This window comes from Pogona vitticeps, chromosome 6 (genome assembly GCF_051106095.1).
Source record: "Pogona vitticeps strain Pit_001003342236 chromosome 6, PviZW2.1, whole genome shotgun sequence".
Taxonomy (NCBI): domain Eukaryota; kingdom Metazoa; phylum Chordata; class Lepidosauria; order Squamata; family Agamidae; genus Pogona; species Pogona vitticeps.
This window is the reverse complement of record NC_135788.1, coordinates 49676885-49699766: the sequence shown is the minus strand read 5'-3', so window position 1 is coordinate 49699766 and position 22882 is coordinate 49676885. Positions and strand designations below refer to the sequence as shown.

General features: G+C 40.2%; 3 protein-coding genes across 13 annotated transcripts in view; 1 reads left to right on the top strand and 2 right to left on the bottom strand.

Moving 5' to 3' along the window:
• NEK11 (NIMA related kinase 11) overlaps positions 1-6387 on the bottom strand; it is a 185290-nt gene extending 178903 nt beyond the window's left edge. For 3 of the 4 annotated variants that reach the window (XM_020806878.3, XM_078377349.1, XM_073003497.2), the window contains exon 1: positions 6235-6382. The gene's annotated coding sequence lies outside the window, so the exon portion shown is untranslated. Of the gene's footprint in view, positions 1-6234 lie in introns of all 4 variants that reach the window. The other variant, XM_078377350.1, reaches the window with a different exon arrangement.
• Positions 6388-6479: 92 nt separating this feature from the next.
• On the top strand, positions 6480-20530 carry ASTE1 (asteroid structure-specific endonuclease 1). 5 transcript variants are annotated; one of them, XM_020806872.3, is made up of 6 exons: positions 6480-6675; positions 6795-6952; positions 11265-12598; positions 13141-13351; positions 15016-15211; positions 18217-20530. In XM_020806872.3, the coding sequence occupies exons 3-6, from the start codon at positions 11285-11287 to the stop codon at positions 18506-18508; spliced, it is 2013 nt and encodes a 670-aa protein (XP_020662531.3). In that variant the 5' UTR covers positions 6480-6675; positions 6795-6952; positions 11265-11284; the 3' UTR covers positions 18509-20530. The 5 variants fall into 5 exon arrangements, with proteins under 5 accessions (XP_020662531.3, XP_072859597.2, XP_072859595.2 ...); XM_073003496.2 differs by lacking the exon at positions 18217-20530 and adding an exon at positions 16126-16856 and having other exon boundaries at positions 13228-13351; XM_073003494.2 differs by lacking the exon at positions 18217-20530 and adding an exon at positions 16126-16856.
• The window catches only part of ATP2C1 (ATPase secretory pathway Ca2+ transporting 1), a 53689-nt gene continuing 50276 nt past the window's right edge, over positions 19470-22882 (bottom strand). For all 4 annotated transcript variants that reach the window (XM_020806867.3, XM_020806870.3, XM_020806868.3 and 1 more), the window contains 3 exons: positions 22494-22589; positions 22097-22238; positions 19470-21215 (listed from right to left, as the gene is read on the bottom strand). In XM_020806867.3, the coding sequence (XP_020662526.3) occupies positions 21082-21215; positions 22097-22238; positions 22494-22589 (372 nt within the window). In that variant the 3' untranslated portion in view covers positions 19470-21081. The remainder of the gene's footprint in view (positions 21216-22096; positions 22239-22493; positions 22590-22882) is intronic.

Genomic DNA, 22882 nt, shown 5'->3' with positions numbered 1-22882 from the left:
ACAATTACTTATTTTACTTTATACATAACTGGAAGTCCATTACATTCTACATTTATTTTTCAGTGGACTATCTGTTCTTCATTAGGTCTTCGAGCCCAAGCTTCAGTAGCTATCTTTTGAGTCTTTCTTTTCTTGCGGAATTTAAAGTCCATACCTTGCAAGTCTCTCTTCCAGTTTGCAAGCTTGTTCTTGTAAGCTTTCCCAGTTCGTAAGTCCATTAACGGTATTGAGTCTGTGCATAGTCCAAATTGTCCTTTTCCTTTGCACGGTTGGATTTCTTGCAACAACCACCCTCTTTTGTCCCACTTACGTTTCCTCGAAGCACGATGTCTCCACCTGGGCTGCAACTTTCCACTCAGGAACTCAGCTGGCTGATGATCTTTCTCGTCGTCTGCTTGGCTCAGCACAGCTCTGGATTCGAATCCTGCTACAGCGATGATGTTGAAGACACTCTGGAACTCTGCACCTCTCACGACATGAAGATGTCTCTTGACACGACCTCTCTGGATACGATGATGTCTCTGGACACGACCTCTCTGGATACAATAACGTCTCTGAACACAACCTCTCTGGATTCGATGACCTCTCTGGAGACTATGCTGACTTTTCTTTAATGTAGTCTGCAACTTTTCCAGGGTCTTTTTACATCTGCTCAACCCCTGGATCTTCTTGTCTTTTCTTATAACTTTTATAATTTTTAAAGGAGAGGCTATACATCTGACATTTCTTTCCTCATGCTGGGTATAGCCTGCTGTCCTTATCATAGATTTCCCTCTAGCTTCTTTCCTTTTTTCTATGACTAGAGTAAATTTCTTTAGTACTCCTTGCATTTCTCTTTTATTTACTTGCTTAATTTTAGATTCACATTTAATTTTTTCTAGTTCTAATTCTTTATTCTCCAATTTCTTGGCTAGGCTTTCTTGTTGCTTGGTTTTAGCTATGGGTGCAGACACAGAATTATCAGCCTTTTTTTTTCATGTGTCAGGTTAAATGTAGGAACAGCTATTTCTCTAAACTCTGGTGTACCTTTTAGGGTTACACCTCTATCATCAATCTGGTGCACTGCTCTCTGTGCTACCCCTTTGGCTTTTCTGTCGGCCTCTAGCTCTTGTTTCTGTTGTTGTCCCTGCAAATTTTCTGCTGCAATTTCTAGGGGTCTCTGCAAGGTGTTCCCTAGGTTATCTATACTTTGACTTGCTGTTGTAGGACCTGGCTTCCCCTCTAATTTTGAATTTATAGTTTCCTGTTTTCCTTTTGGCTTTGTATACACTAAATTGACCTGTTTCACCTCATCCTCACTTTTTCTAAGTCCTGACACCTCTCTGTGTTTCTGTTTCTGTTGTTCAGTATGTTCCTGTTTCAGTTGATTAAAAATCTTATCAATGTCCTCCATATAATTATTATAATCATCCCTACTTCTGTCCTCCATATTGGCTTTATTTTCCCTATTTCTCTTCTTTTGACATGGGTCACAAGCTTGACAGAATTCTTTTATCTCTTTTCCCATTTTTGGCCAATAATACTTCTGAGATATTCTTTGCTTAGTTTCTGCAATACCTAAATGCCCAGATAAGGTGTCTGTGTGTCTTTTTTCTATTATTTTATTTCTGTATTTGGAAGGAACCACTAAGAGTTTGTGAAGGCTCTCCCCTTTTCTCCTGGGGTTTATTAAAATCTTCTTATATAAAAGGCCTTTTTCCTCAAAGTACCTCTCAGGGTTCTCCGGTGATACTGGATCTTTACTGATCAATTTAAAGCACTGTTCTAACGTTGGATCAGTTTCTTGCTCCTGTTTAAATATACTTTCATTTGGGTTTCTCATTGGCACCAAGTCAGCTATTTCATCATTCCCTCCTATTATTACATTAGGAGAGTCTGCTTTTTCCTCAGATATTTCCTTGTTTTCTTTCTGGGCACAAGAATTCACTAAAGCACTTTTGACATGCTCAGAGAGGTCTATACCTATCATTGGCAGTTCGCTGCTAATTCCAATTCTCCACCAACCAGTCCACCCTTGATATTTTATTGGTATGTTTGATACTGGTAGTGTAATTACCTCTGTCCCTATTCCTTTGACTCTTATGCTTTCTCCTTTCACTATAAATTCTGAAGGGATTATTTCTGGATGGCATAATGTCACTTGCGAACACGAGTCTTTTAGAGCTTGGTATTATTTATTTATATAAATGGTATCCCCAGAATATTTCATAAGTTCCAAATTTTCTCCAACCAAGTAACAATGAAGAATTTGAGCTACTGGGATTTGTTCTTGTTGCTCTAAGCTCTCTGCTCTGCCACTAACTGTGGTTGCTACGGCGCCCACTTCAGCTGCCCTTATGGGTGCCTCCTTCTGCCTTACCCGATTTACCTCGTTAGGCAAATTCAAATTCTCTTTTTGTTGCCCAAAATCTCTATTTTTAACACATTGTGCTTTAAAGTGGCCTTGGTCTCCACCACCACAACATATAGAAGTTTTTCTTTCAAAACTAGGAGATTTCTCTCCTTTCCCTTCCCAGTTTTTAAATTTCTGCTGGCTCTGATTGCCCTTAAAATGGCTTCCAACTGTCGGTTGGTCTCTGAGGTACATTCTAGGTTCTCTCTTTCTGTCCTCCCATTCAAATTTTACCTCAGAATAATTTGAGTTCTTTACTTCTTTAATATATACAACTGGTTTTGATAAGTTCCCCTCAGGATTTGAATCATTATTAGTATTTTTATTTTGGGCTGATAATTTCATTAGTTTCTTTTCTAGCTGCAATTTCTTCTCTTTTATTCTCAAATCCAGTTCCTTTTGCTTAGCCTCAAACTCAGCCCTGATCTGTAAAATTTCTTCCTCAGCCCTAGCTTTTATTTCTTTTAATTTTTCTTCAGTCTTAGCTCTGATTTCTTTTAATTTAATGTCTTTTTGCTGATTCCATTTTTCAAGATCTTGCTCACTTTGTCTGGCCTGAGCCTCATACTTTTCTCTTTTTGAAATTTCTTCAACTGATAAATTGTTATTATTCTGATTTAGTAATGTTAATTCTAATTGTGCCATTCTCATTTGGTGTTTCAGTTCCATCTCTTTTAACCTCATGGCCATTTCCCTTTTTCTGGCATCTGCCTCTGCCCTCATCTTTTCTCTTTCTTGCTCCATGGCCAATTTTCTGGCTTCAGCTTCACTTTTGAGCTGTAATTCTCTTAATTGAAACTGTTTCTCCAGTTTCCATTTTTGAAATTCTTGAGAGGTTAAAGTAGTTTCTCCTCCCCTTGAGGCATCCTCCTCCTGAGCAGTCACCTCTTGAGCATCATCATCTTCTTGCTCAGCTACCTCAAGAGTACTTTCCACTTCGTGAGGTAACCCTTCTCCTTCAGGTACCTCCATTATTAGCTTCTTCCCTCTCTTGGGAGGCATGGCTTCTCTGTGTTCTCAGATTTAAAACACAAGCCTTATTTTAAAAGGGGACCCTTTTTTTCCCCTCTGTGCTAGGGAAATACTAAGTAGCGTAGACAACCTATCCTCGGCTTGCTTTGCTACTTTGTTATTATTCCAGGCACCCTGCCTGAGCTCCTTGTGGGATACACTGTTTCTTTTGGCTTCCAGCCACACACTTATTACTGTTTATTTTTCAGTTTTTCCAAGCCCCTCTGCTTGCTCTGTTCCCCTCAGATTTGTGTTTGACCCTGGCTTCCGCTTCTTGTCCCCTCAGCCCTCTCTTCTCAGAGCTTAGGACCCCAAAGCTAGCCCCCCCCCCCCGGTCTTTCACTATCTTGAGGTAAACCTTAAAATGTTGTATTTTCCCTTAGAGCTTTCCCTTTCTGTAGTCTTTCTCTGGTCTGCCTCAGGAGTCCCTTTTAGCTTTTCACCAAGCCACTTCCAAGGTTCCAACTCCTGCCCTGACAGCACCAGACTACTGGGTTCCCTAAGCTCAGGAAATTCAATTTTTTTTCCTTCGGTTTACTGGATTCTTTCTGGCTCTCTGGATTATCTTTCGATCCCACTTCCGCTGCCACCACTTGTGGTGATCCCCCTTTGTGCCCTTTATACCTCTGGGCTCCACAAAGGTAAATACACCCTTTTCGCTGCCACCAGGTATTTTCCTAATACCAAATCAAGTCCCACACACAGGAGCTGTCACCCCAAAGGGTCATACAATTTCAGGAGGCAAGGGTTTTAAAGAAATTTTCTTTTATTATAGAACAAAATCATAAGGAGAATCAAATATAACTGTTTCATATGTTCATGGATATTAAATCAGGTGTTAAAGTGTATCAGATCATGTCATTATCTCTCATATTATACTGATGCGCTCATTTCTGCTTGTTCAATATATTTTTCAATTTCCTTTCTTAACCCTTTTTGCTACTCCTAAGCCCTAGCACTCTCTCAATAACTTCTGGTCCCTAACTCTGCCTGCACCTCTCTCTCTATCTGATTCCAACTCCTAACTGTCTCACCCAGCTGTTCCAACTGTCATTCTGACTCCGCCCCTCCTGCTCCATCCCCTGATTGACATGCAGGAATGACATCATACTTTGGGTTCCGTTACAGGTACCAAGAAAGAGATTAGCCGGGAGTATCAGAGAAGGAAGAGACGAGTGGTCTTCTGAAGAGAAAATCCATCCAATTATAGCAGGACTAAGTCTGTTGGAATGGACAGTTTTAGTCTTTCCAAGAGATCAAGGTCCAGAGCAACAAGTCTATCCAGCAGACCCGAGCTACATGAGGTAGAAACAGGCAGAGGGGCAGTGGGCTCGCCACCCTTGCTGCGGGACCATATGTACCGGGCGCAAGAAACAACCGAGAGAACCAACCGACAAAGAGAAACCGAGCAGAATTTGTTACTAAAGGACATTAACCAAGAAAAGTCATTGTTATGGATGTGGGACAATTCCCCACCTCAGTTATCTGTTTGCTGTTCTAACGAGTTGAACAAAGCTGAAGCAATTGGTTCTGTCAATAAAAGTTTTTTTTTCAAAATAATGACTCATCTTTTACAGTTCAAGAAGGGGAACAGCCACAGGGAAAGAACGAACCTTCTTACAACATTATTTTGATCCTAATATATAAACAAGTTTAGAGCCCCACAGTCTTCCCCCCAGCTTCCAACTTGTTCGTGGAAACTGACATGAAATTGGCATGTACGTAATCACTCTAACATCACACTATTAGAGCAATAACCAAAAAATACAGCAACAGCCAAGGGTATCTTTCTTACTACATTACTAGTTAAGTTTGCTTAAAATCTCTGGGCTATACAGAAATTTAAAAAGGACAAGTCTTGCCTGAGAATTTACAATACAGTGGTACCTTGACGAAAAAAAGGGCAGGAAAAGGGTTTTTTTGGTTCTTAAGTTGAGGCTCTGTTCTCAAGTCGAAGCATCTTTTTGCAATTGGAGCCATTCTTAACTCAAATCGTTCTTATGTAGGGATGTTCTCAAGATGAGGTACCACTGTATAAAGATAAAGGCAAGACTCATTAGGTAAGGTGGTTTTTTCCAAATTGTTCCCTATAAACTGCTGGCACAAAATCGTAGACATTTTCTATTATTTACTACTACTACAGATATTTTACCAAACACCTGGTCAGTTTATTAGGCTGATGTGATAAGTTTATTGAATATGTATATATTCATATAGAAACATTGTGGACAGTGAAAGTTTCCAGGAAGTATCTGTTAAGATGCAAGCAGTGATTTCCAACCTTGTGTCCACAGATGTTCTTGGATGAAAACTCCCAGAAGTCTTCCTCACTAGCGGTGCTGGCCAGGATTTCTGGGAGTTGTAGTCCAAGAACATCTGGGGACCACTGATAGAGGCTTCCTCAGTCCATCTACAAAATCACCGGCTTGGCTAAGAATTTAACCACATTCTGAACTACATCCTTCTCAGTTCATAGGAACACGCCCTCCCCCATAACAGGGTGGGACAACTTTGAACGGCCCTCTATTTTTCGACTACAACTTCCAGTATCTTACCGTTGATCGTGCTGGCTGGGCCGGATGGGTGTTGTAGTCCAAAACACCCAGAGGGCTAAAAGTCTTCCTAAGCCTGGTATTTATGCCATAAACTAGGATAAAACATTCCGGAGAGCTTAGCCAGCACTCTTCCCCATTCTGGCGCATTAGAATCCACCCCAAGAAACTCGTGGACTAAAGGGCGAGGGAAAAAAGACCCCCTCCCCCCCGCGCGCGCATTTTTTCCGACTAGCAGGGCGGGATGTGGAAAAAGTGGGGCAGGGGGACTGAGCTTACCTTGTCCATCTACCCGACCACAGTACAAGGGGGAAGGGACAGAAAAGGCCACTTTTCAGTTCGCCTCCCTCAACCTCCTCGAGGCTCCTGTAAAACTTCGCGGCTCGAAACTCTTCCCCCTCCCACTTCCCCAATGTTTGGCGTTGCTAGGAGACGGCGCTTTAGACGACGGGAATGCAAGAGGTGGGCCTAGAGAGGCAGGAAGAGGGCTGAAAAGACATCTTCCTGCCTCTCTAGGCCTCTCTATCTTCCTGACACGGTGGTTTCGGGAAGGCTCAAGTTGGTGGCATTGGAGGAGCGAATGGCGGGCAGAAATGTTGCGGCCTCCGAGCGCAGGGCTGCCTCTGACCTGAGCTGAGGGGAACCTTAAGCGACAAGGCGGATGCATCTGTTCCTTATCCTCAGGCAACGACAGTCGCGAGCCGGGAAGCGAAGGACAAGGTTAGTCGTCCCTGCTGGCTGTGGGAATTGAACAGGCAAGGCTTTCTGTGCTTTCAGAGTTGCTTGGCAGGCGGGAATCCAACAGATACAGCTTCCTGTCTCCTCTCCCCGCATCTTAGTGCAAGAAAAGCATGGACCTGTTGAGTTTCTGTCCGCAACAGAAAAAGACCTGTTGAGTTTCTGTCCGCAACAGAAAGAGACCTATCAGAAAGGGGTGACCGCCCAGCTGAGTGGTCGATCACCTGGAGGAAAAGGGGTTCGTTTCTAAGACGAAGAGGTACGTAGCTTTCTTAGACTCGTGCGCATTCAGTTGCCAAGACTGGCCCAAGATGTTTTGTTGCCTAAGGCAAAGTAGTTAGCACTCGTCTCCCTATACAAACGTTGACTGTCTAGCAACGGACTCTTCCTTTGACACTGATGATGCCACAGTGTCTTCCACTGCACTGAAAGGTGGGAGGTTAGTTTTCAAGGAGGGGGGGGGGAGAGATACCCACAACTCCCTCCTTCAGTACCTTGCTTATATCTCCCCGTTGATGTGAACAATTTCACAGTGTCCAGCATACAGTAGGTTGTTATTTTTGTTCTGGCAATCTCAGTTTTGGACTTACACAAGGGGCAGAAATTCGAAAGGCACAGTTCTTCCCATCACAGCATTATGTCCCCACATAGTCTACCTGTGGCTCTTCTGACTATTTTCATCAGATGTTCAACCTAGCACATCTCGCACATAGGATGTGTAGTACAATTATTAAAGTCCAGGACATGGCATGACCTTTAACCATTTAGAAAACATGGGGTGGTTTACACTAATTTTAAGCAACTATGAAGAACAATAAATTAATTGAATTTAATGGTGTTCCAGATTATGAGGAACAGTTCTGACAGTCATATCTGAAGCCCCCATGTATTTGTTTTACTGATGTTTTACACAAGCCATTTGTTTGAAACGGCATCTGAACATTATTAACATAGGCACTTCAGTTGGGAAAATGGTCTTCAGGTAGAATTGAATTGCTAAAGTGATCTTTTAATCAGCTAGCTGGCTGAATAGTTCAGTCATTTAGATATTTGGCTGTGGAAGCAGAGGTTGCAATTCCGCATTGTGCCTCCTATGAATAGATCCAACCTGTGTGGGTTGGGTAAGCTGCATTCATATTGATGACACTGGCCGCATCCCTAAATCATGGGAATTGGCCACAGTAGTTCCATTTTATAAAAAAGGTTAAAGAGAGGATCCATCAAATTATAGGCTGATTAGTTTGCTAAATATTATAAGAAAGCTGTATGCAAGGCACCTCCTGGACAAACTCTTGGACTGGTCTGAACATTATTGGGGCGGAACAGGCGGGTTTTAGGCCAGGGAGATCTACAATAGATCAATGCCTTATTGTTCAACATCTTATTGAGAAATATTCCTCTAAGGAAACAACTTCACTCTATGCAGCCTTTGTTGACTTCAAATGACATTTGACTTTATATCTAGAATGTGATTCTAGGACAAGCTAAGAAATTCATCTATTGAAAGAAGACTTCTAAAGCTGATAAGGGCCCTACATGAGCAAACATATATGAGAGTCAGATGCAGTAGACAAGGGCATCTTAGTGAACCCATTCAAACATAAAGCATTAGGCAAGGTTGCCACTAATACCAGCACTATTCATTTTTATATAAATAATCTGTCCAGCTGGCTTAATACCCCTGATCTCCACCCTACCAAATTTGATAACAGGATAGTACCAGTGCTACTGTATGCAGATGATACAGTGATACTCCCCAGGACCCCTGCTGGGTTGAGGAGGGCCCTTGGGAAGCACTCCTCATACTGTGAAGATGAGTCCATAACAGTCCACTACCAGAAAACCAAGATAGTTGCCTTGGGGTGCAGACCAAGCAAATCAACAACTTCAGATATCTTGGGGTAGTTCTCCAGGCCTTGGGCTGTGGGGTTGAACACAGTAAATATGTGACAGATCAAGGAGAAAGATCTGCAAATAGCATAGGAAATCTCCATCATTCTCAAGAAGGGTTCTTTGTTCCAGCAGCTCTCAAACTTCATAAGGCTAAGATGTTATCCCAACTGTTATATAGTTCATTTCTGGAGCCACTTAGCTCCCACTCTGCACCACAGGAAAGAGTCCAGTCTAAATTTTTAAGATCGTACAGGTCCCTAGATGTGTGTCAAATGCCTGGGTGAGATTGGAGACAGGTTGCCTAAAAGTTGCAGTCTGGGTTATATATATGCGACTAAAGGTACATCTAAATCCACAAGGTTTATTTCCTGTAATATTTTATGATAATTTCCCATCCAACTGGGTCAAGTCTGTGCAGAGCTACTTGTTCAAAATTGGCCTTTCCCCTGATATACTCTTATCTTATGGAATAGATCGGGCAAAAACAAAACACTAGTAAAGTGCAGAATTGAGGATATAGACCATCAAACTGACCTTCCTAGCATACAAAATACTACAGTGAGGGCCTACATAAAAAACTTCGGGGAACCAGCAAATTATTTAACATCTCTGGAAGTGAAAGGGTTTCGAAGCTTCACCTTGGCAAGTTGCTTGGCCCACCCACTGTTATTGAAGGGAAGTACAAGAATATTGCTTTTGCTGAAAATCTTTTGTACCTGTCCCCTAAGGGAGGTTGAGACTATCAAACATATCTTGTTCACCTGCCCTGCATTACGAGGTGGCCTGTTAGATCATCATCCAAAAAAAAAAATTGTTGGCTATGCAGAAAAAAAAGTGACTTGAGTTTCTTCTTTCTTAGACTCCAGGTTCACTTATCAAGTAGCCAGATTTTGTATGGTGATAGTCAGGTCTCAGAAATTCCATGGTACCTAGGTACTAGATTTTAAGTTGTCTTTTAAATGGCAAATTTTTTTTACAAAGTAACTGAAATTCTGAAATTTTAAGTTAACTAGATACTAGATTTTAAATCGTCTTTTAATGCCAAATGTGTTTACAAAGTACAGTACTGTATATGAAATTTTGGAAACTGTTAAGATTTGTCCCCCCCCCCGTGTGATTGGTCTAAGGACCGCAACAATAAACTGTACTGTACTGATTGCACTTTTAAGCTTGAACCGGAAGTACAGTAGCACAAAAAACAGCCCTTGCTATAGAGTGCATTAGGAAGGTTGTTTTGTGGGGTAGGGGAGTGAGCTTCAGACTGAGAAGGTAAGTGCAGTGAAAACCAAGGAATTTGGGAGGTACCAAAATTGGTGGAAAATCAAGCCAAAAGCCCTGCCCCCCCCCCCATAAGGGACAATGTTGCCTGGACAATAGGACGAATCTTGGTAAGGGCTCTGCTTCAGCTGGAATTTAAAAAGCTACACTCTGTTTGGAAGAGCTCTAGGCACGGAATAATATGTGAAGGTGAGAATGTATCATAGTATTGCAACTGCTTGACCCCTATGGGACAAAGCTCTATTGAGCTCTGCTGTATTTTCTTTTGAGTACAGAGATTTGTAAATACAAGAATGTGTTCCTTGTAAAATATCAAAGTTTAAATCTTTTCGAATGTATTTGTTATCTCCTATCCCAGGAGGGGTCAGCCCTGTCTAGTTTTGAAGCATAGCTTTGAAATTTGACAAAATGTGTTTTGGGGTTGTAAGATAGTTCAGAGAATTTGTGTTTCCTCTTGGGTACCTTTTCTTGTCATAGTTTTACTTGGTTCATCCATTGAGGATGAGCCTGATCATTCCAAATCTGACAAGGATAAGGAACCACTGGCCTTTTGGACCCATCTTCTGTCACTGCTTGTTTGCTGCTGCTACTGGTCTTCAGGTTGCTGCTGGATTTTTGTCTTGTCTCTCCTACACCTGGTTTATCTGACTCCCAAGCAGGACTCTGGATCTCTGCTTTGTCTCTTGACTCTGATTTAGGATTCTCCTGTCTGCCTGGGCCTGTCCACTGCTACACTTGCTGCAGCTTGCCAAGACCTTGTGCTTCGGATTAGCCCACCAGGGAGCAAGACGGCCGTGCATGCTTGCCAGTGTCCATGTCACCATTTATCCAGATGTTGCTGGACTTCAGCCCACAGCATTCCAGACCATTTATCATGCTGGCTAGGGCTGAAAGGGCTGAATCCAGTGACATTTGGGGGACATGATAGGTGTAGAGGCTTTGCAATAAGAATAGATGGTAAAGGGGCTTCCGGTTGTTCCTCTATACTCCTGCTTGTTTTTCTGGGAGTCTGATGCACCTTGTTTTAAGATGGGCTCAACATTAATATGTATTTACTTTGAATGCTCATCAGTTATTATTCAACAAAATAGGACTGATGGACAGCTCAGTGGTTAGATGTTGGGAGTTCAGTTCCTCACTATGCCTCCTTGGCAGAGGTTGGACTCAATGATCCATAGGGTCCCTTCTAGCTCTGCAGTCTATGATTATGATTATTTCATCTGTCTGTTGGAAACTGCCAACTGCCTTACTTTCCCATAGGGAGTAAATTATTTTAACTCCAAATATATGGCATGGACTGGTTAAAAATAAAGAGGGATAAATACTGTAGCTGCTGCCATGTTGATTGAGCTCTTTGTGCATTTGCATTCAAAAAGCTATTTTGTCTTTCTTTTTAACAGAGGCATTTCAACCCAGCAGTATGGGCATCCAAGGATTAACAAGCTATATTGGAGAACACAATGAGTTCTTCACCGATCTGCAGTTGAGAAATACTGATGTAGTAATTGATGGAAACAACCTGTACCATCGTCTTTATTTTGACTCAAATCTGGACATGCGGCATGGTGGAGATTATGATTCTTTCACCAATATTGTACATAAGTTCTTTGAAACATTAGCTGCATGCAACATACAGCCCTATGTTGTACTGGATGGAGGATGTGATGCATCGGACAAAAAGCTTACAACATTAAAGGAGAGAGCTCGGGAGAAGATCCAGGCAGCTTATTCTCTCTCCTGTGGTGGTGGTGGAAACGTGTTGCCTTTGCTCATTAGAGAGGTCTTTAAGCAGATCTTGGTGAAATTACAAGTGCCTTTTGTTCAGTCTTTTTCTGAGGCAGACAGGGAAATTGTATCATTGGCCAATCATTTGAGCTGCCCAGTGCTAACATTAGATAGTGACTTTTGCATTTTTGACCTCAAAGCTGGCTACTGTCCTCTGAATTACTTCCAGTGGCACAACCTTTGCAAATGTAAAGACTCACAAGATTGCTACATCCCAGCAAAGCGCTTCTCATTAGAAAGATTTTGTAACCATTTTAACAACATGAACAAAAGCCTCTTGCCTCTTTTTGCAGTGATGAATGGCAATGATTACATTAATCTGCTGGCTATAGAAATGTTCTTTAGCAAGGTGCACCTTCCTGTCGGAAGCTCCGGGCAGAAAAGTAGAAAGCACATCCGTATTCAAGGGCTACTGAACTGGCTGTCCCGTTTTGCTGATCCTGCTGAGGCAATAGAAAATGTACTGAATTATGTAAAAAACCATGAGAAGGAGGAAACAAGACAGCTTCTTTCCTCCTTTATGGAAGAGTATGAACCATCCAGTGTCAATCTCCAAGACTTTTTTCAGAATGGAGTTTATGAACCTGAGGAGGCAAAGAACTTAGGATTACCTCAGTGGGTTCTTGCTGGTTTAGCTAAAGGCCTTCTAGCACCATTTGTTAGTGATGCTCTGGTGTTAAGAAGAAGCATTCTTCATGTTCAGGTAGAGAATATGCAAAGGTGTAGTGCTCATGCTACTGCTCTGCCAGTTCGGCAGGTTATCTATGGGTTACTGCTAAACACTTCACAGAGCTTACCTAATACCTTCCTGAGGAAACAGCCCGTTTCAACTCCCGTTTTCCAAGAATTTGACAGAATCCAGAAAGCACTCAAGAAATCATTTCTCCAAGCAGCAGTATTGTCTGGCAATTTTTGTGGCAACCAGTATTCCCTGGCTATATTAAATAAGGTAAATGGTCAAAATAGTATGTCTAATAAAAGTATATCTGTAGGGTTGTCAGTGTACAGCAATTCTATACCCCAAAAAAGTGGCACTAAACCCTAATCAGTCACCCTTTTTTATTAAAATCGCTGTGGAAACCACTGCAGCCATTGTCTCTCCTATGTGATCCCAGACAAACCCTAACAGAAGATAAAGGTACTCCACCCTGGGAACTGATATATAACTTGTCCCTCATGGATTGTAATGGGAGTACATGTGAATAGTTCAAATACTACTATTATAAAATGAGATGAGAGGCACATGCTGCTCCTTTCTTCTCGCATCAGCCTTTAGCTGAGATGGTTTGTCTGGCTTTGGGTCTTCACACAACAGCAAGTAGATTCATTGACCAATTGATAGTAGCCACATATTGTCTCCATTATTGCTTTTCTCCTTGCAGGCAATATAACTCACCTTAGAGCCACATTGCACAGCATGGCTAATATCTGTTTGATATGCCTACCAGAGTCACTTTCTTTGACAATGCTGTGCAATTTCTTTATTTTTAGATTTCTTTAGCAGACCGTATTCAACTTTTGTTCAACACATTAGGAGTGACAGCCAACATCCTTGAACCAATTCCTTGCCTCCTGCAGCTCCCTATAGCTGTAACCTGTTACTGGATAAGATATTCAGAACCCAGAGTGAAGTTACAGCACATGAAGGCTTTGCTTCTTGGAGTAGTATTTGGTGAATTAGAGAAGATATTACATAATCCAGGTAAGTCCAGAGAGTCAAATTTGACCCTTTTCAATGTTGCCAGTGGCTGTCCCCTCATATCTGAAGAGCTAAAGGTTTTCCACCTCTGTGTTGAAGGTGTTTTTTGTTCAGTATTATATACATTTCTTATGTGCCTGGCAATGAAATCAAAGCATTCTTTTTGCATTATATCTGTTGTATCAGTGATAATAAACTAAATAATGCTTAATGCCGCTTGTGAATGGAGCACAATTAGACACCAACTTTAATGCAAGACTGTAGAGAAATACATTACTAATTTGTACAACAGTCTGTGCATAATATTGTTTATAAGGGGAATTTGTGGTCATTTAGATGTGGCTGGAGTAACACTCATCATCCTTCATCATTGCCTGTGCTGTGGTTAGACCTGATGGCAGATGCTGCTGAACAACATCTGGAGACATAGGTTCCCAATTCTTGTTCCCTGGGGCCTAAACTAAAGATTATAGTGGACAATGGGAAGAGGCCAATATGAGGAGGGAATTGCAGGCAGGAAGCCAGATGACTGAAGAAGCGCTGCAGCTTCCATCCCCATCTCCAGTGCTGCGCTGACACTAGATTGGCCCTGTCAAAGAGATGGGAGGCTTGATTCAGGGGAGGGGGGGGAGATACTAAGTTAACCAAGAAACTTGCCTCTTATAAGGAATATTCTGATTCTAGGTAAGATCTGTACATCCTTTTGTGAGCCGTTATGCTCTAAAGGTTTGTTGATCACACTGTAGCTAAGTTTCAAATCAACAAATGGATTGTGAAAGCATATAGCAGAAGGACTATAAAGGTATTCCCAGATAGAGGTATGAAATTCCCCATAGGTAATTTAATCTTAATATTTGGGATTAGGGTGGATCTGTTAAGTCTGTTGAAACAATAAACAAGAGAAAGTCTTCTGGCACCTTAAAGACTGCAGCCCATTTGTCAAATGCAGGTGGGTCCATCAAAGTTTATACCAAGTAAATCAAGTTAGCCTTTAAAGTGCAGTTTTAAAGTTTTTAACTTTAATATCATGAGAAGATTGGGGGCTTTAAAATTTGCATCATGTTTACTATTGTTTTACTCCTGTAGCAGATACAGCATTTTATAAAGTGAAACAGGAAGGAGAGGAAACGGAGGTAGGAGTAAGAAGAGGAATTATTTCAGAGGACGAATGCAGCTATTTCTATTACACCTACTTTGGCTTAGATACAATCAGGTTTTTGGGATTCATGTGAGTTTATGGGCAGGGGGTTGCGTGCTGGCAATACAAGTTGGCAGTAAAAGCTGTTCCTAGTTTTGCCATTGGGGGAAGCAGATTCAGCTTGATCAGAACATTGAATTCCTCCCTACAGCCAATCAACAACCAAGTACTGCAATATTCTCACAAAAATACTTTTTATAAGAATATCTAAGCCTACTAAATTACTAAATAGGCAATAGCTGCTATTAGAGGGAACTGTATATGCTCCAAAGATTTAGGCCAGTATCTTTCTATCCCACACCACACACAATGAGACTTTCCCATATTTTGTGCAAGAAAGTATTCGGTACAGACATCTAGAAGCACGCCAGCTGAAGCTTCTGTAACGATATATATGTATTTACACACATTCTTGCTTAGAATGTTTCAAAATGCTCAGAAAAGGCTTTTTGTTACCATTTATATCTAGATTCTGAAGTTTTACATGCTGAGGTCAATAAAATTGTGCATGAACAGTTCTGCAAATGGAAAGAAAAGAAATCGCCAAAGGCATCACTGGAATTAGATACTGCTCACATTTTTTGCCAGTGGCAGTGCTGCCTTCAAATGGGATTGTATCTCAACCAGCTGCTTTGTAATCCTCTCCCCGAGCCTGAGCTTTCATGGTAAGTACTTCCAAGGCTGGAAACATAGTTGTGAGTAACTGAGTGCAGTATCAGTCTGATAAAAGTCTTTTGTATTACAGTCAGACTGAAGTATATTCATCTCTTTTGCATATAGACTTCTGAATACGTTGCACTTTCTACAGATTTTAAAATTATCGGATAGAAAACATCCTGCTGTTACACTTTTTTGGCATATTGTTATAACAAACTATTTCTAGGACCTAAATATTTTCAGGTTAATAGAGGCAAATATTTGAAATGGTTGAATCAGGCATGGCAATGCACTAGTAGCTTTACAGACCAGTAGCTTTAACATCTGTTGTTATGAAATGTTTTGAGAGATTGGTGCTGGATTACATTAAGGCTAGTCTTCCACCTTCTTTGGACCCATGGCAATTTGCATACACAAAAAATAGATCTACTGATGATGCTGTGTCCATTGTACTCCATACTGTATTGAGCCACTTAGAACATCAGGGAACTTATGCGAGGCTGTTGTTTGTGGATTATAGCTCTGCTTTTAATACCATTCTACCAAATAGGTTGTTTTTTAAAATGATCAACCTGGGATTACCTCAGGAGATCTGCATGTGGATAAAGGATTTTCTGACAGATAGGCCACAGTCAGTAAGGATGGGATCTCACCATTCTTCTACCCTGGTACTAAGTAGAGGAGCTCCCCAGGGCTGTGTGCTAAGTCCCTTCCTCTATTCCCTCTACACACATGATTGCACCCCACTGTATAACACCAATGCAATTATTAAATTTGCGGATGATACGACAGTGGTGGGGCTCATAAATAAGAACAATGAGTCTGCTTATAGAAAGGAAGTACAAAGGTTGATACTTTGGTGTAAAGAAAATCATCTCACACTTAACATCAAAAAAACTAAAGAACTCATAATTGATTTTAGGAGGAAGAGAAATGTACATTTACCACTGTACATAAACGGTAAGGAAGTGGAGAGAGTTGGTAGTTTTAAATTTCTGGGCACTTACATCTCAGAGGACCTCTCATGGACTATAAATGGCAACATGCTAATGAAGAAGGCACAGAAGAGGCTGTATTTCCTGAGAATGCTTGGCAAGTTAAATTTATCTCAGCATTTACTTCTGTCATACTATCGTAGCACCATTGAGAGTGTCCTAACCTATGGCATTCTGGCATGGTTTTGGAGTAGCTCTGTAGCAGACAAAAAAGCTCTACAGAGAACCATTAAAATTGCCCAGAACATCATCAGGCTCCAGCTACCAACCCTGGATGACATCTTCACATCCCGCTGTCTAAGGAAATCACATAGCATCCTGAGAGACTCTTCCCATCCTGCTTATAACTTTTTTGAACTGTTACCATCTGGCAGAAGATATAGAACAATTAAGACTCGGACCACACGTTTTCTCCATAGTTTTTATCCCAGAGCTATAATTGCAATTAATAATGAGCTTAAAGACCACCAGTAGTGAATAATTAGTTGGACTGTGTTACTTGGTCTGCGGTGTAGATGTTTGTATTTTTAGCGGGGGACTTTTAGTGGGTGGGGAGTGTTTGGGGAATTTTATGTGTGTGCATGTGTCTGGTCTCTGGGTGTCTGTGAATTTCGTTGTATGTGTATATACTTACAATGACAATAAATTATTATTATTATTATTATTATTATTATGATTATGATTATGATTATTATTATTATTATTATTATTATTAAATACATAAATACATAAATAAATAAATAAATAAATAAATAAATAAATAAATAAAATCTATCATGTGCAGAATCCAGGTTCCAAGACCTATTGAAACTCTACTACTACTACTACTACTACTACTACTACTACTACTACTACTACTACTACTACTACTACTACTACTACTAGGGACAGATACTGGCTGAAGTCCTGTTGCTTAGCATAGTAAGTCACAATTAGAATAGGCCCATTTGAATCAGTGGAACTTGCAAAGCTGACTCACCAAATCCCCACTAATTCAGTGGGCCTCCTGTTTCATGACTTTCAACACTAAGTAACAGGAATCCAGCTTTCCTTTGGTCTTTCAAGCAAATACAGTGGTGCCTCACACAGCGAGCTTTATCTGTTCCAGATTAACCCTCGCTGTGTGAAACATCGCTGTACGGAAGAAAAAAGCCATTGGAATGCATTAAACTTAGTTTAATGCGTTCCAATCGGCTGATTTACTCACCGTACAGCGATGTTCCTCTATGGCCGGCAGCCATTTTCGCGCCCTTCCCTCGCTTAACGAGGGCGCGAAAACCCTGCGTGCGGCCATTTTGGAGCTTCCGGCGGCCATTTTGTAGCCGCGGAACAGCTGATCGGCGGGTCGCAAAGCGAAGGTCGGTAAGCGAACCGCTTACCGTCCTTCGCTCTGCGATTTTCGCCCATTGGGGCCGTCGCTCTGCGATCGCATTAGCGATCGAAACGTCCCCGTAGTGCGAATTCATCGCTCTACGTGGAGCTCGTTGTGCGAGGCACCACTGTACTGACTTCAGCCAAGTCAACCCTAACTACTGCATGGCACATCAACTCCCACACTATCCTAGCAAGCATCCCCAAGTCAGGTCTCCAAGTTGTGTGGTTTTCTAGGCAAATAGTAAGCAAGTGCACTCCACATTACCTCAGTAATAGGCAGAGGCAGTGCATTCAGGAGGTATGCTGTATCGCACTGCCAAACTTACTTTGGGATCTGACCTCTTGTACAGGAACCAGGTTTTTATTCTCTGAATAGGTGCCCATAACCAAACAATTAAGCCATGGATTATGGTTGGAACACAACTTTGTGAAAAAGAAATGCTACTTGTAAGTGAATAAGCAAGGTGAAGAAACAGTAGAAAGCTGCAGCTCAGTATAAAACAACAGATTTTGGATGTGATTTTCAGAATTTGCTGCCCCTACTTACTCCTGAGTTTAAGTTCTAAAATGATAAATGCTTTCTTACCACCATCACATTTTTGCTAGATGCATAGTAAGTGAACTTTATTTTCCCTCTTTGACAGGCTTTATTGTGGTACCCTGGTGCACAGATTGTACCATGAACTTAAATCAGCATCTACACCAGAGGATCTGCTCAGTGCATCTCCAAAGCTGTACCAGCTTTATTGCAGAATGGTACATGTGGTGAAAGATGCAGCACCAGCGGACTCCTTCCAGAAGAAGTCAAAAAAACATAGGAAAAAGAGCAAGCAAACCTCTGATCATGTGATGCATGAAAAAGAAGGGACTCCATTAGCAGCACTGCCTTCGAGCAGTATTAACAACAGATTTGCAACACTGATGGTGGACAACTAAAAGCACACTATATTAGAAACAAGTTCTGATAGTAATGTATTTCTGTTTGAACCTGCAAAGTTCTTTCTCAGTCTCAGAGGAAATGTAAGGAAGCCTCCAATACTGTTATGCTTAATTGGTTGTTCTTACTGGCACCTGATTTTTGGTAGCTTACATACATAAAACCCCTTCTTGCCTTCCAGCAGTACAATTGTGGCAAGTAGCCTCAGAGTAGAAAGTTATTTATTACTATCCTGTCTTTCTCCCACAGTCCTATGGCCAATACACAAATCCCTATAAAAACAGTAGGCTAAAGCAGTGGTTCTTAACCTTGGGTTACTCAGATGTTTCTGGACTGCAACTCCCAGAAGCCTTCACCACCAGCTGTCCTGGCTGGGGTTTTTGGGAATTGCAGTTCAAAAACACCTGAGTAACCCAAGGTTAAGAACCACTGGGCTAAAGTATACTGCATTCATGCGTTACTCACTGATGTTCACTACATTACTTATGTTTTTGAAATGCTCATGCTCTCAGTCCCCCACTGCCTAAGTTTGTAGGTTTTAATGCAAATAAAATCTAAGAAATTTTGGCAATAATTGCTATAGATATTGAACATGAAAATAGATGCTGGTAGGATTCACTGTCTTACCAACAGAGCTCTTGGCAAACTATCAGCTTCAAATCCTATATCCTTTCCCTTGCAAATGGCATTTGAGTCATTAACCTAACTTTGACGAAAGGTAGAGAACAAAATTAAAGTGTGCAATCGGTCAGTCCACATAATTTAAGTTTATGCAGTTTATAATTCCTAAAAAGATATAGAACCTGGCTATTTCTTAGAGTCCTTAGCCCCTCCATGTTTATTAATTCCATTAAATAGTGGAAGGCACTAATTCTGTCTCTTCAAACTGTTGAACTACTCAGTGTTTTTGTGGCTTTTATTTGAACTGGGTAACTAAACTTGAACCAGCAGTCGTCAAAATGAAGGGACCAACTTTTATTAGACCAGTATCAGAAAATACTGCCTTCAGGCTAATTAACATGCTTCAGTGTGCACTGTCAAATGGCATGTTACACGTATCATAAGAAAATCAGCAAAAATTTATTTTTGTGCAACTGTAAAATGCCAATATCCTCTGATCATGACTAAGACAAAATAAAACCTATAGTTCTTAAACATGAAATAGGGTAGCATCTAAATAGCACTGTGCTTTAGCAGAAAATACAGTCCTGTATAATATGCATACATCGAGAGCCAGTTTCTTCTTCCTGTGGACCATGCTGTTATTGCTGGGAGGACCTCCAGTGATCAGCAACTGGTCTTCCTGGATCCAGGGGGATGTAACAATAAAGGGGAAAACCTTTTGTGCATACAGAGCATAAGCATTCCTTTGCATCAAGTAAAAGGAAACTGGAAGACAGTATCCACAGTTTATAATGAATGCTCAAGATTTCTCATATTGCTTACACCAAAGAATTACTTGAAACTTTGTTTTTCAAGATGTTCATCCATTTCTACCAAATGACACTCCACATATTAGTAACATACAAGCAAATTGTAATAGAAGCACTTTTCCAGAAAAATTAAGCAATATACTTCAAGTGTAGTCAGGCTCTTAAGAGCCCCTCAAAAATGCTATGCTTGATCTTTCCAAAGGCTTATTTTAAAAAGTAGAAAGAAAAGCCAAGGGCCACAATGAACACCATGACTTTAAGCTCAGTTCCTTTTGGCCAAGATTTGATGTTATAATGTAGTTTGTCTGGGACTCCTACTGCTGAATGTAGGAAGACAAACATATTTGGTTTAAAGCTAGTCACTCACTATTAATTGTGAAGTGTTTACAGTTTAGAAAAGCAGAAAGTTAGTTATAATCAAATAAGTCTAGATCACTGCAGAAATGGAAAAAAACATTCACACATAAATTTCCAATTTGTGATCTGCTTCATTTAAAATTATCGACATACACATTCACACGTTTTAGAAAAGCAAACATTTACTTCAAAATTGCAGTATAAGCTTTTCAATCACAAAAAGAAAGAAAAGACAATGATCTGACAGTGGTCACATCCTGTGCAAAGATAGGATATAAAAAAGGTAGCACAAGGTACACATTGCAGGATAATGTAAATAAATACAGAAACTGAAATATGGCACCTCTTGCAACTCCTCTATATCAGATGGAATGCCTCAAATATTTAATAGTAAAGTCCCACCACCACCATAAAAGTTTTTTTAAATAAAAACTAGAATTCTTTTTCTAATACATGTTTCTATACACATATATCTCTTAAGAGCAAAAAGGTGGGCAAGACGTTTGACATTTGTTTCTTGTGAAAGTAACCTCTTACACCTAGAAAGTTCCATTCAGTCTGAAAAGTAAGTTTTCTTTGAAGAATTTTTTTTACCAAAGTTGCATAATTTTGTTTATTACTCCCTCAGATGGAAGTTTAGAATCAAACAGTCTGTAAAATTACCAGTGTTCATCATCCATCAGTGAAAGGAGGACTTGTCAAAAGCCCTTTATCTTCTCATTTTACTTCCTCCTATGTAGGACAACAGTTTCTAGTTTTGCAAACAAAGAATGTAATGTGCATCATACATCAAGAAAAGATGTTAAAGATGATGATCTGCCATGTTTCTGAGTCTTCTCCCTGCTTCTTTCAACCTTCTTTATAATCTCTGCTACTATACACACCAAGGAGGTAAGGCCCAGGAGAAACAGCAAATCTAAAAACAAGACATAGTAAATTTACTATTCTTAACAATAATCATGACAAATACAAGCAATATGATGTTGGCTTTGAGCTAGGAAAAGAGATAAAATTCCAACTTTGTCACTTAGGAATTTGATTTTTTTATTTTTATTTTTATTTTTTATTTTTATTTTTTTTTTGGCAAGCTGATGTTTTAACACCAAAGATTTCATTTTTAGTGAACTATTTTAGAAATGTAGCACTGGACTATTTTTATGTAGATAATTTACAGCTTTCCCATTCTGATGACTCTCGTAGTCTCCCAAATAAATCAATGCTTTTGCATTAATGTGTCTCAGGTGCAATCATCTTTCTGAGACTACTGAGTTCTCAGGAAGCCGAACTTTATACATTATCAGGAGATGGTTAGTGTTGTTGAAAAGAAACTAAAGAGTCATTTTTAAACTGCTTGGCATTTGTAAATAAACAATGAGGACTCTTGAATTTGCATGTTTTCTTCTCCCTGTCTAGATATCAATACATGTTTTTAGCATTTATTTTAGACAAACCATAGTCTGCCATTCTATCTACAGTAGAAAACTATGGTTGGTGCTTGTCATGCAGACCAGGATATTACAGAAATAACTTGTACCAGGAGAATACAGGGCCAGAGAAAGATGAGGAAATGGCTGCAGGGATCAAGTACTGGGAACACGCAAGTCCATATGGTGCAAGGAAAGGGGGCTTCCATAAATTGCCAACTACATAAAGAAACCTACTACAAAATATAGACCAATACACAGAGATGTTTTCATGCTATATGTAAATTTTATGTATTCGTACATGTTCTACTTGCAATCACAATACACCAACAAAACTCCAGCCTACAAAATCAAATAAGAAAATATTCTTTACCTAGTACACGTAGACTCTCTGTCTGAAAAACCTTCTGAAGAGGAGGGAAGTAGATTACCAACAGCTGCCCCATTATAGATCCAAGGACCGCGTAACAGAACATTTTGTTGCTGCAGAGTCCAATCTCAAACACAGATTTCGTCTGTAAGTTTAAAAAAAATGCTATTCTGATTGTTTTCAATGGCTTGAAATTAAAATTTTCACACTAGAGCTGAAAGGATTGATTAAAATGGTATAGTATATAATACTATAGTATATAATATATAATTAATTTTCTTAACTTTTTGGTAGGTTTAGTCACTTCGATTTGAACTATGTTAAATTTTGAGAATTTTTACAGGCTATCTAAATGTTTTTAAGATACATGTTGTATGCCTTTCAAATGCAGGTCACATACCTGAGATCTGGAACTCAAAGCATTGAACATGTCAAAAAACACAAAGCAAGTGAAGGTCATTGTTGTATCTCTGGGTGTTATGACATTGTCTCGTAGCTGTCAAAATAAGGATATGCAATGAATGATATTTTCTGCCACTCTACAATAAAGAACTTTAAATTAATCTAACATATGAAGTCATAATGCTACAGAACCTGTACTTTCCTATCCAAATTTGGAAAAATCTCAAATGGCACATCCAGTCTCCGATGAGTTTTGACAGGAATGTAAGTTCATTCATCACCTCTGTGCAGTTTTAGTGTCTCTGCAGTGCCTACAGCTTTTCCCAGAAATCTAAAAATAACATCCTGGCTTTCTCATAGCATATCTTTGTATCATTTTAAATTCAC